The sequence below is a fragment of the Cryptomeria japonica genome, chromosome 10 (genome assembly GCF_030272615.1).
Source record: "Cryptomeria japonica chromosome 10, Sugi_1.0, whole genome shotgun sequence".
Lineage (NCBI taxonomy): Eukaryota > Viridiplantae > Streptophyta > Pinopsida > Cupressales > Cupressaceae > Cryptomeria > Cryptomeria japonica.
The window spans coordinates 629,309,730-629,331,745 of record NC_081414.1 but is presented as its reverse complement, the minus strand read 5'-3'; the positions used below and the strand labels follow the sequence as shown (position 1 = coordinate 629,331,745).

General features: G+C 38.4%; 1 protein-coding gene across 1 annotated transcript; it reads right to left on the bottom strand.

The window, feature by feature from the left end:
- Window positions 1–1,724: 1,724 nt before the first annotated feature.
- LOC131036141 (uncharacterized) lies at window positions 1,725–2,360 on the bottom strand. The gene has a single exon (XM_057967956.1). It carries the CDS (start codon window positions 2,358–2,360, stop codon window positions 1,725–1,727), a length of 636 nt encoding a protein of 211 aa, XP_057823939.1.
- Between the last annotated feature and the right edge of the window lie 19,656 nt (window positions 2,361–22,016).

Here is a 22,016-nt window from a genome sequence, read left to right as displayed (position 1 = left end):
AACAACTCCACCAAAACTAGTGCAATCTTCTAAGGAGATTAAATGAATTTTCCAATTATCATCAAACATAGATACCATCAATTGAATGCATATCAATGATCAAATAACAATTTGGACTTGAGCACAATCATGAATTCCAGTTGACCACACAAGGCAAATTTGCAATCAACAAATTGTTGGTGGTATGGATTAAAGTTTCACCATAAATCATTCATAACATTCCATCATTCAATTTTTAACACCACACATAACAAAATTCTAAAGCTTAGATTGAGAAGATGAATAACCATGCATATGCTCCCAAGATTGAATAGAAAACACCACACTTCAATGTCTTTATTAATCTAGTAGCAAAGTAGCAACAATTGTTCAATTCTTTCTCATCTATCTCTCTATCTCTATTCTATTCTTATTCTTATTCTTATTCTATATATCTACAAAATACAGAGTGGCAGCTTATATAGAGCTCCAATTTGAAATAGAGGGCCAAGATTGACCTGAAATGAGCGGCTGAGATCAAAACCCTAATTAGGGTTAGTTGTAGCTAGCTAACCAATTACATAATCAACCAATAGAAATCTAGCATGTTTCTTGGCACGAACTTTGAGGAAATTTCCTTCAATGAGAAAATGAACCCCACATGCAGCTCATAACAGACTTTCTTCTAGAAGCTTGTTCCCTTGGTCCTCTCTGATGGCGAATGCAATGAATCTGGACATCATTGCGTTGAGCTCTTCCATGGACAAACTAGGCAAGTTATCGAGTTTGAATTCAATCACCTCCAATGTATTAGAACAAGTAGCAAAGATCCTTTGCCATTCCATTTCCTGCTTCCGAAACATCCCCATGAAAGCCATGAATGAACATACTCCAATCAAAACCACATCTGAGAAACCTGTGGTTGGCAAGAAGATAGATTTTATCTTATTATGTAGCTCATCAACACTAAAGCCATATTCATCAAGCATATCTTGAAGGAACATTTCTCTGGTTGAAATAATGAATTGTTCTTGAATTCCTTTGAATGCCTCTTCCATCTTGATGCAGTCATCCTTTGTCTTATCAATGGTTTCTTTCTTGGTCACCAAAATGCAATACCATCTGTTGAAGTCATAAATTGCTTCTGCATTCATCACTCCACCATCAATTAACACCTACATGGGAATTTATTTCAATGCTTGTAAACGTGGAATGGTTTTAACTCGGATGAATTGAAACTCATCCCATATCTCCATAATGTTCTGGATTCTACACAAGAAAGTGGTGACTCTATCATAAGTTTGTAAATACTCATGAGTGAATGCACTAGCCTATTGGAAAGCCTTTTCAATCCATGCCTTAGTGGTTTGAGCTATTACTCTTGTTTCCTCTACTCCTTCAACTCCTTCCTTAGAGAGTATCTGAGGTGGGGAAGTTGCCTCTTCTTCCTGTTGGGACGACATACGGTGGATGTAGTCTATCAATTGCTTGTTTTCCTCTTTCAATTGCTTCTTCTTTCTTACCTCAATCTCCAATCGTTCTTCCAAGTTAGAGGTTGATCCTCTAAATTCTTCAACAACCTAAGTGCGAGTGAGAGGACCAATATCTATCTCCCTTATGTCATAATCTTCTGATGTAGTTTGATCCCTTGGTTTATCAAATTTGGGGACAGCTATATGTACTTTCCGAGATCCAGAGGCATCATTCACAATCCTGGAATACTTCTTAGGATTCTTTTCTTTATTCTATTCTACTCTAGCCAGCAAAGTATCCAAATCTCTAACTTCATCTACTATCGTTACCGGTTTCTTCTTCATTCTTTCTCTCAACCATTCGAGTGCTTGGTCATCCACTTCTTCTAGATCAGATTGCTGCTGATTGCCTTTGTGGGCCATGAATGTGTCTTCATGAGGCTCTTGATCCTGATTATCATCATTCATATCTTGTACTTCTTCATTTGCATTGATTTGCTGATCATAGATAGGTTCCTCATCATGAGGTGGTGAATTAACTTCTTGTTCTTCTTGCTGATTGGTATCATTAGATTCATTGACACTCCTCCTATCTTGTGTATTATGAATAACTCCTCCATCTTCTAGTAAGATGTTCTTCCCTTTCAAAGTCGTATTCATGTCTACAAATATGTTCACTTCTCCCCCAGAAGGACCACTAGTGGTAGAGGGAGTCTTTGCTGACTTTTGCTTCTTTTGCAGGGCTGAGTTATCCTTTTCTCTTTTTCTTTTCTTTGCTTGAGCGTGTGAACTTTCAGGAATGTCCTGCTGACTACTCTCCCTTTGTGTGTCCACTTCATTTCCTGTGCTTTCATCTTTGAACTCTTCCGAATTCTCATATTGATAGGATGATGACTCTTCATTGTCCATTCGATCATATGTTGAAGTGATACCTTTTGCTCTCAATTTATCAGTTTGATACAATATCCACTTCTTAGTGTTGTCCAACACTATTTGATTTATGACTTCTGGTTCCTATAATGTGGCAATATCAAATCTTCATCTCCTTCTATCTGATCCAGTACCCTCAATACTCTTATGTGTCTAATCAATTTGAGAGAGTCTTGAGTATGCTCTTTCTCTTATTTCAAAGTCATCGGTTGCATTAGCCCAATGATCTTCAACATGCATGAAGTGGTGAAACTTCTCTTTATTCACTGTCTCGATGTTATGATAGGGATCAAAGTTGCTCCTAGAGGTGTGAGTCTTGAGATTGTGGTGTTGTAACACTTCCTCCACTCCTTGTGCTGCCAAAAGAGTAACGCATGTTTCAAGTGATTTTCCCACCATGATTGGGAATGTCGTCTTTGCTTTCTTCCTCCTTTTCTTGATTGCATCAAATTCTAGCAGTTGCCTGGATACTTCTAACAACACCATCCTGTCAATAGGATATCTTGGCAGTCGGTAGGCATATGAAGAACATCCTTGTATCCTCAAATATGTGAATTTTGGGAATTGAGTATACCAACAACCATACTTCTTTACCAGGTTCATTGATACCTTAGATGGTCTAATATGAGTACCCCCTTGTAGTGTTCTCACAATATGCATGGTGAACGCATCATTCACCCTCCGGAAATGAGCAACACTATTGTTCAAGTGCAATTGTGGATATGCATCATATGAAAGCATTTGTCCTTCTGCTGGTCCAACAGGTGCTCTACAATTCAAACCTTTGTATTTCCCATATCTTGCCAAAATGTAGATTAAGTATGAGCTCATATAGAATGTTTTAGTTTGTTCTACATTTTTCAATTGCTCATGTAGATTATCACTGACCATCTTTGCCCAATTGATTATGTTGGCACCTTTAGTCACTTCTTCTATGTAGTACCACATCCAAAAGTCGTATGATGCAAACTGTGGGGATCCCATGACCCTGTTCAGCATCATTATGAGCTTAGTTATTCCTTCCTTGAAATCAGATTTGAGGAGCATCTTCTTGGGCACTCTCTTAGTACGACTCCATGGTTCTACAAACCAATTCTTGTTGAGGATATCATCGCATACGTTTGGTTTGCTTTGGTATAGTGCTAACGCATCCTCCTTACTCTTGTAAATGAGCTTGTCATATGTAGGCACATTGAACACTTCAGCTATAGACAGCTCCGTGAGGTATGCTATCTTGCTTCCATCTGGTGCTACTATAATTCTTCTTTCTAGGTTATAATGCTTTGCGCATTCTAGAACCAATTCACTACATTCTACTACCGGTGGGAAGCTTGCAATGTGAGCAATGAAATTCCTTGTGAACTTCTTCCCCATCTTTGAAGCGGTGTATTTGCCTCTCCCGAACACTCGATCTCAAAAATCTTCCATATCAGTGTGCCCGAAGTTGGTGTCGTCAATCTTCCGCCATTTGGAGATGAGTTTGGTTTCATAGAGTGTATCTTTGAATTCATTCTTCATTTGGACCTGCCTCTTGTTCCCTCGTGCCTTCGCTTCAGTCATTGGCCTGTACACAAAATAATTTTGTCACCAAATTGATGTGGTTCTTGGAGTTTAGAAGGATGAAATATGATAGATAAGAATGCTTTTGATGTTTAACTTGATCAACACCCTATCTTACCTTTGCTAAGGTTAACAAAAACTTTGACAAAACTTGAAAGCTACAGCTCTATGACAAAATCAGACCTGAAAATAATAAAATGAGCCTAAACTTTCAATCCTTTATTGCAATTTATCAAAACATTAGGGTTTGTAAAGGTGTTTTGCATAGAAGTACGTTCTTACAAATGACAATCCACCAAATGTTAAGGTCTGATTTGACCTTATTTCACCTTTTAAATGCAGATGTATGGTTGATTACACACAGATTCTGATCTGAAAATGCTTTTAAAATCAGAATAAAGATCTTCAAATTGATTCCACTCTCCTTGTCAATGTGTGTTTGATCAATGAGATAATCAAATCTGCTATCCAAAATCACCAATATAGGTGAATTCGCCCCTTCTAACAAATGTGTTTTGATCAAGCCTTCTATTGAAATTGCTGATGTAGACAAATTTGCCTTCTTAATCGTGATTTCAGAGATGAAATCTGAACGTTGACCTTCAAATTGATGTCTCTTCCCTTATCACAATCGCTGATGTAGAGAGAATTCGCCCTTCTTAATACTATTTGGAGACGATACAAATCAGAAAATTCACCTTGTGTAGTTCGCTAATCTCCTTAAACTGCAGAGCAGATTGTTGCATTTGGTTTGAATGATGTCTTTGGATAAGAATCAACACCCCCTTATATAGGAGTTGGAGATTAGGGGTGTGTCTCTTCATTTCAAATCCCCCTAGGCCGACTTTCATATATAAAAAAAACTTTTGATTACTAGAAGGCCGACTTTGCATTTTGCTCATGATTTTTTTTTTTTTTTCTTTACAACTTTGGCGGCTTTTTTGGAAGATCTTTGCCACTCTTAGCATCATGGCAGGATTTGGATGACCTTTGCCATCTTTGCTAGTGGTGGCATTTTGAGGTACCTTTACCATATTTTGCTTGAAGGCGGAAATTTGAGGTACCTTTGCCACATTTGATGTGATCAGTCTTTTAGAGCACCTTTGCCATATTTGATTGAGGGCGGCATTTAAGGAGACCCTTGCCACATTTGATTGAGGACAGCATTTAAGGAGACCTTTGCCACATTTGATAGAAGGCGGTAATTTAAGGGAGCTTTGCGATATTTGCTCAAATCGGCTTTTTGAGACCCCTTTGCCATTGTTGATCAAGGCGGCCTTTTGAGACCCCTTTTCCACTCTTTCCACTTGGCGACATTTGGAGATAGCTTTGCCATCATAGCTTGGGCGGCAATTTGAAAGACCTTTGCCACTCAATTTCCAAGTCGGATTTTCTTGACACCTTTTCAACTTTACACCATAATCGGCCAGTTTGAATGTTTTTGCAACTTTTGAATTTGATCGGCCGAATCAACTCCTTTTGCACTTCTCCACTTGATTGGCTAACTTAGATAGCTTTGCAAACATGATCGGCCAAATTAGGGGACCTTTGCAATCCATTTGCTTTCCAAAGTTTTTCAAGATTTTGAAACTGAATTTACCAAATTTTCGTCCTTAGGGCAAATCTTGATTCAAAACTTCATCTCTTATTGTCAAAACATTCTTCACCAAATTGCCCACCTTAGATCCCTTCACACTAAGTGTTGACATTTCACCATAGTTGATTCAAATCTTCATTCACGCTCCTCATGCTCTCTCTTCAAACCCTAATTGACCTAAGCTAAGAGACTTTGATGATCTAAACCTTCATTACATATCTCTCAACTTATGAATTGCATCTTCAGTTATTAAGATTGACAATGCTCTAGAACAAAGGAATCTTCATTTTGGAGCCTACTCTCAGAATGCTAACCACTTGACCAATTGACTGCTACCACTGGAAAGCGAAAAGAGGGGGTCCCCATCTTTGATGGGGTGATGTGTGAAATGGTCACAACACTAATCACCAGTATTTTTGCAATGAGGAATTAGAGTTTTTAGATGGTCATCTAGGTCAAGTAGGGAAATCATGCTCAGAACAGTGTCTAGACATCATCAAAGTGCTCAGAAGGCCCGAAGGACGAAAAATGCAATTGCTTAGGGTTAGTTCTGACACCTTCCTATTTTTGAGGGATTCTGCTTTTTTGCTTTTTTTATTTTTGGCACTTTGGGACCAATCCGGGAAGCAGCTTTTTCACCTGTTTTTTGCTTTTTTTGTTTTTTTCAGCTTTTTTGAAAGTTGACCTAGGATTGGGTCCCTCAGGTCATGGTAATAGCATTCCTATCTTTAGAGTCAAAAATTTGTCTTCAAGTACAAAAAGCAGAGTGAAATCTCTAGACAGGGTATTGTTTCAAATGTTCTAGACAAACATGAAAAATTCATCCAAGTGTTCATGGCAAAAAATTGAGAAGACCATGTCTCAGGCTGGTTCAAAATGTGTCATCAATGGAGTTGGCCATGTCCAAGAAAACATCCAAGCCATCACGAAGTCCGCCCAAAGGTTTAGAAGTTTCCAACGTCCAAGCCATCATGAAGTCCGCTCAAGGTAGGAGTTTCCAATGTCCAAGACATGGTAAACTCCTCCCATCATGGAGATGGCAACGTCTTGGACAAGTGCAAAGTCTGCCAAGGAAAAATTTCAGAAAATTAGCTGTGTTGATACCTTGGAGAATAAAATTTCAAAATTTGGTTGTGTTAAGGAAATTCCCTAAGCAAGCTGCAAAGTCCACCCAACCTTGGCTTGAAAACCATGAAGTCTGCCCACCTTTTGGCATGCTGATATTGAAGTCCGCCCACCTTTTGGCATGTTGATATTGAAGTCCGCCCAAAAGGGATGGCAAATGAAGAGTAAACTCTGCCAAGAAGTGGCAAAACAAGTGCCAACTCCGCCTAGACCCTTGGTGAAGAATGTCCAACATGAAGTCAAGTCTGCCAAGGAAAGGAAGAGGGGAGATGGCAAGGGAAGTACAAAGTCTGCCATGCTTTGGCATGATATTGCCAAAATCCAACCTAGCACAAACATGGCATAAAGAATGCAAAGTCCACCCAGCTAGAAAGAAAGATGGCCAACACACTACGCAAGCAAACCTCAAAGTCCGCCCAAGGTCAATGCAAGTCAAATGCCAAGTCCGCCCAAGGATGGCAAAGAACACTCCAAGTCCGCCATGCCAAAGGTGAAGATGGCAAAACAATGCTCAAGTTCGCCACAAAATGGTTAACAATCTTGAACTCTGCCATGCCAATGTAAATGTTATTGCAATTTCCAATTTAATGAACAAGTTATATGCAAGATGGTGTATTTAAGATTTTGGTATTATGACTATGACAATAATATTGTTGTCTTTCTTTTGCTGCAGGTATGGAGGATGAACATGTATCGATTTCAATGTCATCCCCTTTCTTTTGAATGATGCATATATAGTAAGGTAGTCACAATCAAGTGGCACCTTGATCGGACATGTCTTTTAGACATGTCCGACCAAGAGGTCACTTGGTCGTGAGACTTACAAATGTCAACCGATCCACTCGGTGTCTCTGATAACTAATCGGTGCCATTGTAAATGCTAACGGATCGATATAAACACACCCGATAATGAATCGGTATCAAAGCAAACAAGCCCGATAACTAATAGCATTACATATGCTATCGGGTTAATACCCCGATAGTATATTAATGCCGATTCATAAATGAATCGACATTAAAATGCTATCGGGTTACTAGCCCGATAGCATTTAGATCGACACTTAACTATGTTAAGCAAGTCGTCGATCTAATCCATCTTTATCCAATGTCAATATCATAATCATGATCAATGTTACAGTCTGATAAACATATTCAGTTCGGAAAGCATAAATCAGATAATCTAATAGCATAGATGAGTAAACCAAAACAGAATAGAGGAGATTAACGGGTTAGGAAAGTCTTATCTTGCAGAAGCTACTAATGCATTAACACTCCCTCTTAGCTTTGGAAGATAGATAAAGTAACCTGCATCACATTTCTTTTCCATAATGTCAATCTCCAAGAATATATATCATCTATACATATGATATTAAGTACCATCAGGACATAAGATACAAATATAAAACATCACTCTAAGTATGTGACATAGAGTATCACCTAACCATGTGATATAAAAGATTCATCATTTCATTATGACAAGATATCACCTGAACACGTGATATCAGTATTGCCTAAACACGCAATACTAAGGATAAACATATGAGGATGGTTAGATTCTCATCTTATCCAGGTTGTGATATGTGCACAAACATTTTATACAAATGTTTTATCACAACACCATCATGGCACATCCATGACATACCAGAGATCCAACATGATAACTGGTTTAGAGAATCATAAGATCGTCACCTTATGATGTCTGCATACTAGTGTTCATAATCTGAGAGATCGTCACCTCTTAGATATGAACACAGGGGGTGAAACCCAGAATGTCTCAACATGACAAAAGAAGTTTACACATTAAACATCTTATTTACAAAGCAGATTACCTTTCTATCATACCTAAACCTTTTCTGAAGTGATCAAACCTTCACTCTGAAAAGTGGTTTGGCCAGAATATCTGCAGTCTGATCTCCTGTACTAACATATTCCAATTTGATCACATTTTTGTCTACCATGTCTCGTACATAATGGTATGGAATCTCAATATGCTTAGATCTGTCATGAAATACTAGATTTATAGAAAGCTTTATGCAGCTCTGGTTGTCACAGTGGATGACAGTGGGTTTCATGGGTTCACCAAATAGTCCCACAAGCAACTTCCTAAGCCATACTGCCTCTCGAGCAGCCATGGAAGCTGCAATGTACTCGGCCTCAGTGGAACTCTGTGCTATAGAAGACTGTTTTCTGCTGATCCAAGAAATCATGGCTGATCCTAAACTGAAGCAACACCCTGAAGTGCTTTTCCTGTCAGTCACACTCCCAGCCCAATCTGAGTCTGTAAATCCGTGTAGGTATAGATCGACTTTCTCATATTTGAGACCAAGGTTTAGAGTACCTTGTAAGTATCTCATAATGTGTTTCACTGCAATCAAGTGGATTTCCTTAGGCTCACACATGAACTGACTTAAGGCATTGACCGCATAATAGATATCTGGCCTTGTATTCACCGGATACATCAGGGACCCAATCATCTGTCTGTAGAGAGTAGGGTTAGTGGATTGTGACTCTGCTGATGCTTCCTTAAGTTTATGTAAATTTGTTTCCATGGGAGAGGTCATAGGTCTGCAGTTATGCATTCTGAATCTCTTCAAAATGTCCAAGGTATACTTTCCTTGGTTTAGTATAATATTTTCAGAATTTTGCCATATTTCCAAACCTAGGAAGTAATGAAGGAGTCCCAAGTCCTTCATATCAAATTCTTTAGATAAATCTTTCTTACATTGATCTATGAGGTGATCTTCTCCTGTGATTAGTAAGTCATCAACATATAGAATCAATATTAACATATCACCTTTATTTTGTTTGTAGTAGAGATTTGGATCTGCATCATTTTTAGAGAAGCCTAGTTTAAAGAGATAGGTGTCAATTCTTTCATACCAAGCCCTGGGGGCCTGTTTAAGCCCATAGAGAGCTTTCTTGAGTCTGCACACATGAGACTCTGCACCCTGAATTTCAAATCCTTCAGGTTGCTCTAGGTAGACTTCTTCTGAGATCTCACCATTAAGAAATGTTGTCTTAACATCCATCTGGTGCACCTTCCACCCTTTTGCTACTACAATGGCTAGTATTGTTCTTACTGAGGTATATCTGGCTACAGGTGCAAAGGTTTCTTCATAATCTATTCCTTCCCTTTGAAAGAACCCTCTAGCTACAAATCTGGCCTTGTGCTTTTCAATACTACCATCTGCAGCATGTTTGATTTTAAAAAGTCATTTAGATGAAACAACATATTTCTTAGTAGGCCTAGGAACGATCTCCCAAACATCATTCTTCATAATGGACTGATACTCTTCAGACATGGCATCCTTCCATACTTGATGTTTAAGTTCATCTGATACATTGTTTGGTTCAGCTTTAGAGAGATCATTCATAAGAGCAACATAGCTAATGAATTTATTAGGTCTTTTGCTTTCCCTGAAGGTTCCTGAAGGAGCAGCAAACTTCTGAGCTTCTGCTACAGTCTTGGTGGCCCATAGAGGTCTTTTCTTGAGGTTTTCTCTGGGTAGGATTGGAGTTTCACCTATAGTTTCCTCAAGATTCTCCCTCTGAAGCTCAGGAGTAGGATCTTCTTCTATGTTAGGAGTGGGGATATAGATTTCAGGCTCTATTGTATTTGGGCTCTTTTGAAGGCTAAATCTTCTTCAAAGATTACATCCCTACTAAGTTCAATATTTCTCTGACCATGTATATATATTCTATAGGCCTTGGATGTTTCACTATATCCTACAAGTACTCCCCTTTTTCTAGAAGGTTCTAGTTTTAGTCTTTTCTCTTTAGGTACATGTATATAGACAGGACACCCAAATATCCTAAGGTGGCCGATATCTGGTTTTAGTTTGGTAAATACTTCTTCAGGAGTTTTATCTTCAAGATATGAGTGAGGACATCTGTTTTGTATATACACAGCAGTGTTAGTTGCTTTTGCCCAAAGATTGATATTTAGATTCTGATCAAGAATCATGGCTTTGGCAGCTTCTACAATTGTCCTATTTTTCTTCTCAGCTACCCCATTTTGTTGAGGATTATAAGGTATTGTTAGCTCCCTCTTAATCCCTAAGTTTTTACAAAAATCTTTAAATAATTCTGATGTGTATTCCCCCCCATTATCAGTCCTTAGGATTTTAATTTTATTTCCTGAGTAGTTCTCTGTCAGTGATTTAAACTCTTTAAACCTACTAAGGATCTCTTCTGATTCTTTACACTTCAGAAAGTAGATCCAAGTTTTCCTAGAGTAGTCATCAACAAATATTACATAATACAAACATCCTCCTAGAGAGGGAACGGACATTGGTCCACATACATCAGATTGAACTAACTCTAAAACTTTGCTTGTCTTCCTAGTACTATTATGGAAGGCACCCTTGATATTTTTACCTAGGGCACATCCCTTGCATGCCTCTGAATGATATTGTTGCAACTTAGGTAAACCTGTGACAAGGTTTCCCATAGATGATAAAGCTCTATAATTCAAGTGGCCTAGTCTTCTATGCCAAACCTCATTTGCATTTGTTGCTTCATGAATTAGGGCTAGGTTGGGCTCTGTGCACAGCTCATACAAATAGCCTTGTCTTTGACCAATGACTTTAGCTTTCTTGATGGAAGAATTTCTTGGCCAAGCCAACACCTTGTTCTCCATGAAGGTTACTCTATATCCGTTATCTTCTAGGGCTGATATGGAGACTAGATTTCTCTTGATACCGGGGACATATAGTACTCCTTCGAGTTGCAATGATATGCCTGTCTTCAGTTTGATGGTGCAGGAACCAATTCCTCTAACTGGATGTGAGGAATCATCTCCGATGGTTACTTCCTCATCATTATCCTTTGTTATGGAGTCTAGCACTTCTCTAAACCCTGCAATGTGTCTGGATGAGCCACTGTCGATCACCCAGGAGTTAGCCATGCATTTATTTGATGCATGGCTTGTAAGTATTGAGTAGAGGACATAGTTCTGGGATTCTTCTCTTTTAGATTTTCCTGCTCTGGCAAATGTGGCTTGTTTGGCTCTCTCTGGACATTTTGCAACAAAGTGCCCGAACTTATCGCACCTATAGCATTGAATATGTGATAGGTCTCTCTTTGAAGTGTTCTTACCTTGATGACCCTTCCTCTTCCTAAATTGCTTCTTCTTGGTTGTCTTATTTGTGTTAGTATTTAGAACTTGAAGGTCTTCGTCTATGTTCTTTTGTTTTATTCCCATCTTGTTCAATCTTGATTCTTCTTGGAGACAATCGTCCCTTAATCTTTCAAACTTAGGATACTTGGACCTTGCACTGATGCCTTGGACGAATGTACTCCATCCACTAGGCAACCCATCTAGAGCAATGAGTGTTAACTCTTTGCTTTGGATCTCGTAATCCAGAGTTGCTAGTTCATCTCTTAGAATTGATATCCGCATAAAGTAGGCGTTGATTGTCTCCCCCTTGTTCATGGTGATATGATTTATTTCTCGTTTTAATGCCAGAGTTCGACTTGCATTTGATATCTCAAATGTGCTTTCAAGTGCTTTGAACATTTTATAGGCTATCTGATGTTTTCTTATGATGGCCATTATGTTGTTTCTCACCCCATCAACTATTATTTTTATGGCCTTTTCACTTCCCTCAATCCATGTTGTTTTGTCAGGTTCATTTTCAGGTTGGTCATTTTTTATTTGAACAAATGAATCCACTTTGTTCTCCTTTAAGATCATCTGGATTCTGAACTTCTAGGCTGAAAAATCATCGCCACCTCCGAGTCTGTCTTCGAATCTGATAGCGCTGGCCATTGGAGAAATGTGATGTAGTATATAACCTTGTTCTTAAATTATTCACAAAATTGAATAGCCTCAAGTTCGATCAACATGGCTCTGATACCATGTAAATGTTATTGCAATTTCCAATTTAATGAACAAGTTATATGCAAGATGGTGTATTTAAGATTTTGGTATTATGACTGTGTTGTGACCATTTCACACATCGCCCCATTGCAAATGGGGACCCCTGCTTTTTGCTTTTTAGGGTTTGTTTTCTAGGTCTTTTAGGGTTTTGTCTGTTAGCCTTTGCATTTTGAGTGTCGCCAAGGGGATCACCTGGATAGCAGGTTCTACTTGAGTTAGGTCAAGTTGGTTTGAAAGTCCTGGTCCTGAAATTTGGCTAAGTCTGAAAGTCCTGATCCTAAAATTTGGCTAAGTCTAGAATGTCCTGATCCTGAAATTTGACTAAGTCCGGAAACTGAAAAACCTCCAAAAACTAGATTTTGCAATATGGCTCCTGGAGGTCTGAAACCACTCTCAAACATCCTGAAAGTATATATGCAATATAACTTAAAGTATAAGTGCTTTCTTATACTTAAATGTTATATTCCATAAAATTATCCTGACAGAGAGTTCAAAAAGTCAAATTTCGCTCCTGACCCTTCCTGAGGGTCCAAAGCGAATTTCGCTCCTGACCCTCTCAGGAGGTCCAAGGCGAATCTCGCCCCTGACCCTTCCAGAGGGTCCAAGGCGAAAATCAACCTAGGACTCATTCCTGGCCTTATTTGACCAAATTTTGATTTGCAAAGCATTTTGTTTGGACTTTGGAATTGATTGAACACCTTGTAGAAAATGATAAATTTTGGCCAAGATTAGGAATTTCGCTCCTGACCCTTGCTGAGGGTCCAAAGCGAAATTCATTATAAACTTCATTTGCCACCTTGTTTGAGCTTGAAACCTTGTTCCTGGCCTTGAAAATGATCTTACCTTGCCCTGTGAAGTGATTTGAAACTAAAAGATTGAGCAATTTAGCCTAGATTGTAAATTTCACTCCTGACCCTTGTTGAAGGTCCAGGGCGAAAATGTGGTTCAAGTTTATTTCTCGCTAATTTTGGCTAACTTGTTTTGTGCAGGGTTTCCCGGAGAGAAGATTGGACGTTACTGGATGCATTTGAAAGTTTGAAAGTTTGAAAATTGTTGAATTTTGGGCAACAAAGATAATTTCGCCCCTGACCCTTACTGAAGGCCCAGGGCGAAATTCTCCATGAAGGTCATTTTTAGCATTGTTGTGATCAAGATGAGGTATTAAAGGCAAGAAGAGCGGTGGAATGAGCATGATGAAGCCCCAAACCCGTTTGAAGACCAAAGGATGAAGGAGTTTTGCCTAGAGAAGGCAAATTCGCTCCTGACCCTCTCTGAGGGTCCAGGGCGAATTTCTTGTGGACACACTATTTTATCCCTTGTTGGATATAAAAACCTATTCATAGCATGAAACAAGATAACATCTTCCTTAGCCAAGGAATTTCGAGATGAAAAGTGAAACAATTTGATCATGATGGCAAAAAGCGCTCCTGACCCTCACTGAAGGTCCGGAGCTTGATTTTCAAATTTGCACTGTTCTTGCAGGATCAAAGTGATTTTATGATTGGAAGAGATCAAGGAAAGCATGTTCTATCCGTTGAATATAATTTGAGTGGTCAACAAAGGAGGAAATCAACCCAAAAAACAAAAGGCGCTCCTGACCCTCACTGAAGGTCCAGAGCGATTTTCTTGAAGGAAACATTATTTTATCACTTGTTGGGCTTAAAGATTTATTCATAGCATGAAAAAGGAAAGTTCTTCCTTATCAAGGTGATTTCAAAGGGAAAGGTGAGAGAAAATAGCTTAAATTTGCAAAAGCGCTCCTGACCCTCACTGAAGGTCCAGAGCTAGATTCTAAAAGTACAATTTTCTTGCAAGGACAAAACAAGTTTTGTGATTAAAATAAATGGAAGAGGGTGTGTTCTATCCGTTGAAGATAATTTGGAGAAACAACAAGGCATTGATAAGCTTAAATTTGCAAAAGCGCTCCTGACCCTCTCTGAAGGCCCAGAGCGAAATTCTCAAAAGTTCATTTTTCTTGCAAGGTCAAAGCAATTTTTTGGTTGGAATGGATGCGTAGAGGTATGTTTTACCCATTGAAGAAAATTTGGAGGACTAACAAAAGATGGATAAGCTTGAATTTGCAAAATCGCTCCTGACCCTCTCTAAGGGTCCAGGGCGAAAAAGGAATAAATACACTTTCCTCCTAAATATCAAATGAAATCAAACTCAAAATTCCAGTTAAAAATGCCATTTAAATGTCTAGATGAGGTTTTGGGCGGGAAAAAGGAGGTATGCAAGGTCTAGATTGAAAAATCGCTCCTGCCCTTCACCAAGGGTCCAGGGCGAAATTGATGATATCCTTCATTTTTTGCATTAATTGAACGTTGACATTCCTTGAAATTCACCAAAATTTGCTAACTTTGGGGCATTTGAAAAAATTAAAATTAAATTGGCATTAAATAAAGACATTTTGGCATTTAATAAATTGATTTCAGGCCTTAAAAAATCGAACTTTTATTGTGAAGGCATTTAAAATTAATTTTTATTAAATTAAAATTAAATGTGGAGCGCACAAGGCCTTATTTTCACTTATTTTGCCAAGTCGGCCCCCCTTTTTTTTGGAAATTTATTTATTTTTAACCTCTTTTTGCCAAGTCCGCCTAGAGGGAGCAAAGGGGTGAGCGCTCTATATATTGGAGGTGTTTTTTCACAATTCAAATCATTCAATCATCCTTTCAAGTGCGAATTTGGAGAGCTAATTGAAAGTGCGAAATCTAGCTGGAGTGGAGCGAATTTCTACTAAGTGTGGAGACTAAGGAGGGCGAAATTCATCTTGAAGGCTATTGGAGAGGCGAATTTCTTGCTAGATTGGAGGATAATTTCCAAATGTTTTGAAGGTATTTGAAGGCGAATTTCCAGATTTTTGAAGAGGCTAGTGGAGTGTATTCTTTTCCAAGCTAGAGGAGGCGTAATTCACCCAAGGGAGGACTATAATCTAAGTTTGTCCATCAAAATCGAGTTTTCTTTCATCTTTTGCCAAGGTTTTGTAGTTAAGCAATCAAAGAGGAGGTATGAAGAATCATTTTTGAAGTTCTTATTCAAGACTTATTGTGATCCCATTGCAATTTTGTAAAATCTAAGTCTTGAAGATCCAAATTCCATTCATAATTAATTTGAAAATGTATAGTTCTGGATTTATCATGACTTTTTTTCAAATTAATATCTTAAGTTTTACCTTTGAAAGGTCTTAAATTTCATGCTTTAAGGTTTGATGCTCAAAAGACTAACTTTAATATTTTGTGTAGGCATCAAATGGAGATCCCGGAGTTGGAAAATCAAGCCGGATCAAGGACGGTCTCCTCCAAGAAGATCCGGCATCATTAGGAATAACTTCTTCCAATCCAGCATTCCAAGGCAAGATACATCATCATCCTGCACATCAAAGACAAAGGAAGTCAGAGCAAGGGTTCGTTGAAGAAGCAGATAGTTTCAGAAGAGTTAATTAAAGCTAGCTTCTCAGCAACATCAAATTGAATATCAACCAAGTGTCAAACGAGTTGGCATCCCAGTCATCACTCCTCCAGTCGGATTGGTCCACCTCCGCATGTCCAGATTCAATGTACCTAACTCATGGAAGGTGGCACAAACTTCGATGTACCTACCTCAGCTATCCATTGGTCGATTTTTCCAAAGAAGACATGTGTCCAATTAATACAATTTTATCATTGGTCAAGCATTAAATGTTATGTAATGGTTGTAACAAACCCTAATTAGGGTTTTCATTGTTGAATCTTGGCCATTGATCTCAAATTGATCTTAGCCATCGAATTGTATTGTGGGCACTATATAAGCCCCGGCTCTTCATTTGTAAAGGAAGTTAGAAGCAGTTAATAGAAGACAGATAGAGAGTAGTTAGAAGGTGACTAGCTAGTGGATAGAATAACAATTAGAGTAGAGTAGAGAGAGAAGGCAAAGATTGTTGCCAAGATGTTGTTGTAAAAGACTTGTAAAACTTCATTGAAGAAATGGTGAAATTTATGGGTCGATTCGACAATTTGCATGGTCTTTATACTTCTCATATTTGATTTCATGTTATTAGATGAGTGGAAGAAATGTGCTTGATTGATGGTGAAATTCGTATATTTATACTACTAGCAGTTTGTTGATTGCAGACTTGCCTTGTGTAGTCAACTGGAATCATTCAGCTTAAGCTTAACTTCAATTGTCGCTTCTTCATTGATATGCATCAGCCTGATGGTGTCTATGCCTGCAGTGATGATTTGAACATCATAAAGCTTTCCTTCGAAGATCGCACTAACCTTGTGGAGATGATCCTGGGATGTCAAAACAAGACTTAGTTAGAATTTCATCAAAGATCATTCATTGCTCTTACATTCTTAGTGTTAGGATTAGATCCTTTCCTCGCCCTCATCTTTTTTCCTTTTTTCAAATCAAAGCTAGTAAAATCCTGTGTTCCAGCAATATTCAAAGCAAATCAGAAGTTCAGTCATAAAGTGTAAGTCCCCTTGTGATTCCAGCAAATCACATCATACCACAGAGAGCTTATCCACACGTAGAGATCCTACATACAAAGAACCTTGAAGTCATCCCGATTGATCATTTTCACGACATCTTCAGCATTCGGAGACTTTATTCAAGAGAGGATAAGGTACCTTTAGGTATTTTATTCTGTGTTCGCATGTGCATAAAAAACACATCAACACTATGACAAAAATATTGTTGTCTTTCTTTTGCTGCAGGTATGGAGGATGAACATGTATCGATTTCAATGCCATCCCCTTTCTTTTGAATGATGCATATATAGTAAGGTAGTCACAATCAAGTGGCACCTTGATCAGACATGTCTTTTAGACATGTCCGACCAAGATGTCACTTGGTCGTGACTCTTACAAATGTCAACCGATCCACTCGGTGTCTATGATAACTAATCGGTGCCATTGTAAATGGTAACAGATCGATATAAACACACCCGATAATGAATCGGTATCAAAGCAAACAAGCCCGATAACTAATAGCATTACAAATGCTATCAGGTTAATACCCCGATAGTATATTAATGCCGATTCATAAATGAATCAACATTAATATGCTATCGGGTTACTAGCCCGATAGCATTTAGATCGATGCTTAACTATGTTAAGCAAGTCGTCGATCTAATCCATCTTTATCCAATGTCAATATCATAATCATGATCAACTTCTTAAACTTATATCAATTTCAACTTGCCATTTTCTTTCTCAAAGTTGAAAGGTCTCTCTCTCCAAGTTCAAGGAAGGAAAAAGAATTTCCAAAGTCCGACCCAAGTTTTCGAATTTGCCGAGGGAAAACAAGGAAGAAAAAATATTAAAAAATGGCTAAGTGTCGAGTTTTCCACAACAAAAGAATCAAATTTTGACTAAGTGTTGGAAAGGAAATAAGAAGAATGAAGAGGAATAAAGAGGAAAAGTAAAGAGAAAGTGAATAAAATCCTTGTCCAAGGATGGAGTCTGCCAAACTTAACACAAACCAAATTCAGAATTGAAGGCAAATCCACTAGTAAAGTTCATTCGAGAATAGAGATGGCCAAAATCTTGGCTAAGAGTTGAAAGGTCCACATGAAGGTGTTACAAAATGAAATTGAATAGCCATAATTTGGCGCTGTATGGGAAATACTTCATAGAGAAAATTCCAGTTTCCTCCATTGTGGCGAAAGAACAAAGTAATTTTCTCCGAATTCCAAGCATCTTGAAAGAATTTCAAGACAATCAGCAAAGAAAATTTTAATAACTTCTAGTGTAGACATCTGCTCCAAGGGGAGACTTCCAGACTTCAAAGATTCAAATGCAAGTAAGAAGAAGAGATCAAAATCTTGAAAGGAATCCAAGATCGAAGCTAGGAAGAAGCAAGCACCGGCAAAAAAAGATATTCTAAGGCAAGTACGTGGAGGAAGAACAAAGTGACCAAGGAAGGCATCCAACACGCTGAGGTGGTGCCTCGTCCTCTTCCAACCAATCAGATTGTTCCAAGTCAACATGTCCAAGTTCAATGAACCTGACTTATCCACAAAGGCTTCTAGAAGGCACATTCCACAATGCAACAACTTTCTATTTTATTATTGGTTTATATTTAGCAGAAGGACAAGTGCCCCCAAATGTAATTTTCTCATTGCTCGAGAGGGAGGTAGTTGTAACAAACCCTAATTAGGGTTTTATTTTGTAATCTCGGACGTTGATTTGAAATCAATCCTGGCCACTAAATTGTAATCGAAGAGCCTATAAATTGAGTTCGACCCTCATTTGTAAAACATGGGAGCATGTTGCAAAACATGTTGAGATAAGTAAATTGTTGTTTACGACTGCCAAAGTAATAAGTAATGCATTGTTCAAATTGATGGTGATTACTTCTCTTATTTTGGAGTTTGCATGGTGCTTATCCCTCATCACAGTTTAGATTTTATTTCATGTATGTTAGACAAATGCAGGATCTGAGAAGTATTGATTTATGGTGAATCTTCTGCTAATACTTTTGATGAGCAGATGATTTTTGTTCATTGTGTAAAGTTAGTTTGAGCCTACTTTGTGGATGCTTAGCTTCTGTCTGGATGAATATTGGTCGATTTGATGGTAGTTTTATTCGCGAAGTGAAAATCATAAGCACACCCCCTTGAAGATTGCACCCACTTTGTGTAGTTGTCCTAGCATGGAAGCAAAGCGTGATTATTGGTTTCACCTAGTCAATACTGTCTCTTGAATTCTTAGGAGTAGATTAGAACTTCTAAACCCTTGTCTCCTTTTCAGATTTCTTGAAGTCCATGATCCAAGACCCAATCGATAGAGCTTCATTGTCTAGAACTTCATTGTGAATTGAACGAGCCAAGCGTAAGTCCCCCTTGTATTTCAACATACATAACCAAGGAAGATACCCAACATAAAGTCGCTCATTCGCACATATAAACCTTGGAGTCGCCATGTGGTCTTTCTTTGCAATAATGCCACACATAGTGATTTTGTTCAAGAGAGGGTAGAGTGTCCTTGACATTTTATTCTAATGTTCGGTGAATGATAAAAGGTACACCAACAGGTAGGTGAGGTTAGGTAGGAGAAATAATAAAATATTCCACAAGAAGTGGATCACCCAACGAAGGTGGAATGTGACAAGATAAGACCACAAAAGGTGGAATTTCTCCTACAAGCAACTTCCCTATGTGCACACTTCCTTAAGTGTCTCATATGCAAACTAGTATGAGATGCATTATCCTAAGTCAACTTAAGTGTAATTATGAAACATAATTTACACCAACACCCCTCCTTAAGTGCAACTTAAGGGAATGTAGGCTTAAGCTAACAATGCAAGATGGATCCCGGCTACAAGGCCATGTTAGGTAACCATGTACAAATGCAATGCTATCTCTCACAAACGGAGAAAGAGAGAAAAACCCAATGGGAAAAAACTCTCCCCCAAAAGAGAGATGAAAGCACACAATGCTCTCAATGATGAATGAGAAGAACAAAACCTCATGTGAGGAAAAAGTCCCCCCATAAGAGAGAAGAGGAAAGACCATGAAGCCCCCCCTCAATGTAGAATCTCCTACAAAGATGGTCCAATGATGTTGACCAAAATTCCTCCCCATTAGGAAGAAATAGGGGTAATGTTGCACCAAGAATGTCAAAGTGTGACAAAACCAAGTATCAATGTCGATGAAGAATGACCGATGAATCACTCACTGCAACAAAATGAAGATCAGGCAGGGAGACAACTACTTTGAACATCAACTAAATACTCATCAATGGCAAATTGGTACAATCTAAGTCTCACTGGAGCCATGCACAAATGTGTACAATCTAAGTCTCAACAAAATATTTCCTAATCTACGGAGTACAAGAGGATTACATCAATTATATCATCAATGACAAAGTACAAAGTAGAATGCCACTTTATATTAATGTGTTACAACATAGCTCATGGAAGAGAATACAACATGATGATGCAAATCTGGAAACATGAAGATGATGCCACCAAAGAGATACCCTGTAGAAGATTGCAAATGAAGATGCCTCGGATTGGGATAATGCCAAAAAAAATGTAGGACCAAAACTAACCAGCTCCCCCTTGGCTACCGGTTGGAAAATGCTACAAGACAAGTATGACAAGTGGACAAAAAAAAAATTGTTCCTAATTTGCCTTATTTATGAAAATTTTGTTTTTAAAAACTTATTAAAAATTTTAATAAAAACATTTTATTAAAAGCCCAAAAAAATTTATTAAAATTAATAAAGAAAAATTTAACAATTTTTTTTATTTTTGAAAAAAACTTTATTAAAAGTAAAGGAAAAAAAAAAATGCATTTTTTTTTATTTTTTGAAAAAAACTTTATTAAGAAAATAAAGAAAAACATATTATTATTTTTTTCAACTTGCACTGACGGAGGAGATTTCGACGAATGAACGAGTGATCTTGGGGTTTTTGGACGTTCTAAACACGATGGTCTAAGTTGCCAGATTCTTTGAAAAATCTGTTGGGTCTGAGTTCAGTTCGCTGTAAATACTAGTCCATTAGAAATTCGCTCCAACTTCTGTCAGGGTTTTCTTTTAGCCCTGTAAATTCACTCAAAAGAACCCGGGAGGAATTTAGGCGAATTTGGGCACTAGCAACAGAACCCGGGAAGAATCTGGGCAAATATGCCAATTTCTTTAACTTTTTTAAAGTTTTTTTTTTGCCTAATTAAGTCTATTTGACCCTCCAACCCTAAATTAGACCACTAAAAAAGGTCAAAAGGGTAAAGCCTATCTCATTTGTGCATTTGTGAATGAAAAAGAAAACTTCTTGGTTCCATTTCTAAACTTTCTTGTTTGCTTGCCATAGCTGAAGGAATGTTGAAGGGTGATTGTTGCATGCTCTAAGCTAGTTTGTGAGCTATTCCTACGTGGTTGCAAGTGTTGAGAACTCCTCAAAGACATCGAAGAGGAAGATTTCAACAAAAGAGGTAGGTTTTTGATGATTTTGTTTGTTTTTTTAATTTTTCTTTGCATTTGTTTTACAAAATGAAATGATTTCTCTAGTTTTACCAGTGCTCCACGGGGACGCGTCCCCCCCCTTTTTGGGCGCGTCCCCCCGTCAGAGACGTCTCGGGGACGGGGGGACAGGGACGCGACGTCCCTCGCCATCCCGCCACCGCCACCCAAACGCCGTCGGGACGTGGAGACGTCTGGGCGTCTCCCCGTCCCTCAAGAGACGTCCAGGCATCTCTCGAGGGACGGGGAGACGCCCAGGCGTCTCCCGCGTTCCCACGCGAAAAAAGACACTTTTTTAAGTTTTTTTAAAACATGTGCCTTTTGGGGGGGGTTAAGGGGTAACCCTAATTGGACGTGGGCCCCACCCTACCCCCCAAAACAACACAAAAGCATGTTTATTTTAGATTTCACTCTCATTTTGGAAAACTGATTTTTTTTCCAGCAACTTGAAGAGGAGGAAATACTTGAAGAAGATTGATTGAAGGGGTGAGAAAAGTGACTGCAAGCGTGATAAGAGCTAG

What these genes read in the sequence shown, in the direction of transcription:
- LOC131036141 (XM_057967956.1), bottom strand. Translation starts at nt 2,360, where the DNA reads ATGGACAATGAAGAGTCATCATCCTATCAATATGAGAATTCGGAAGAG.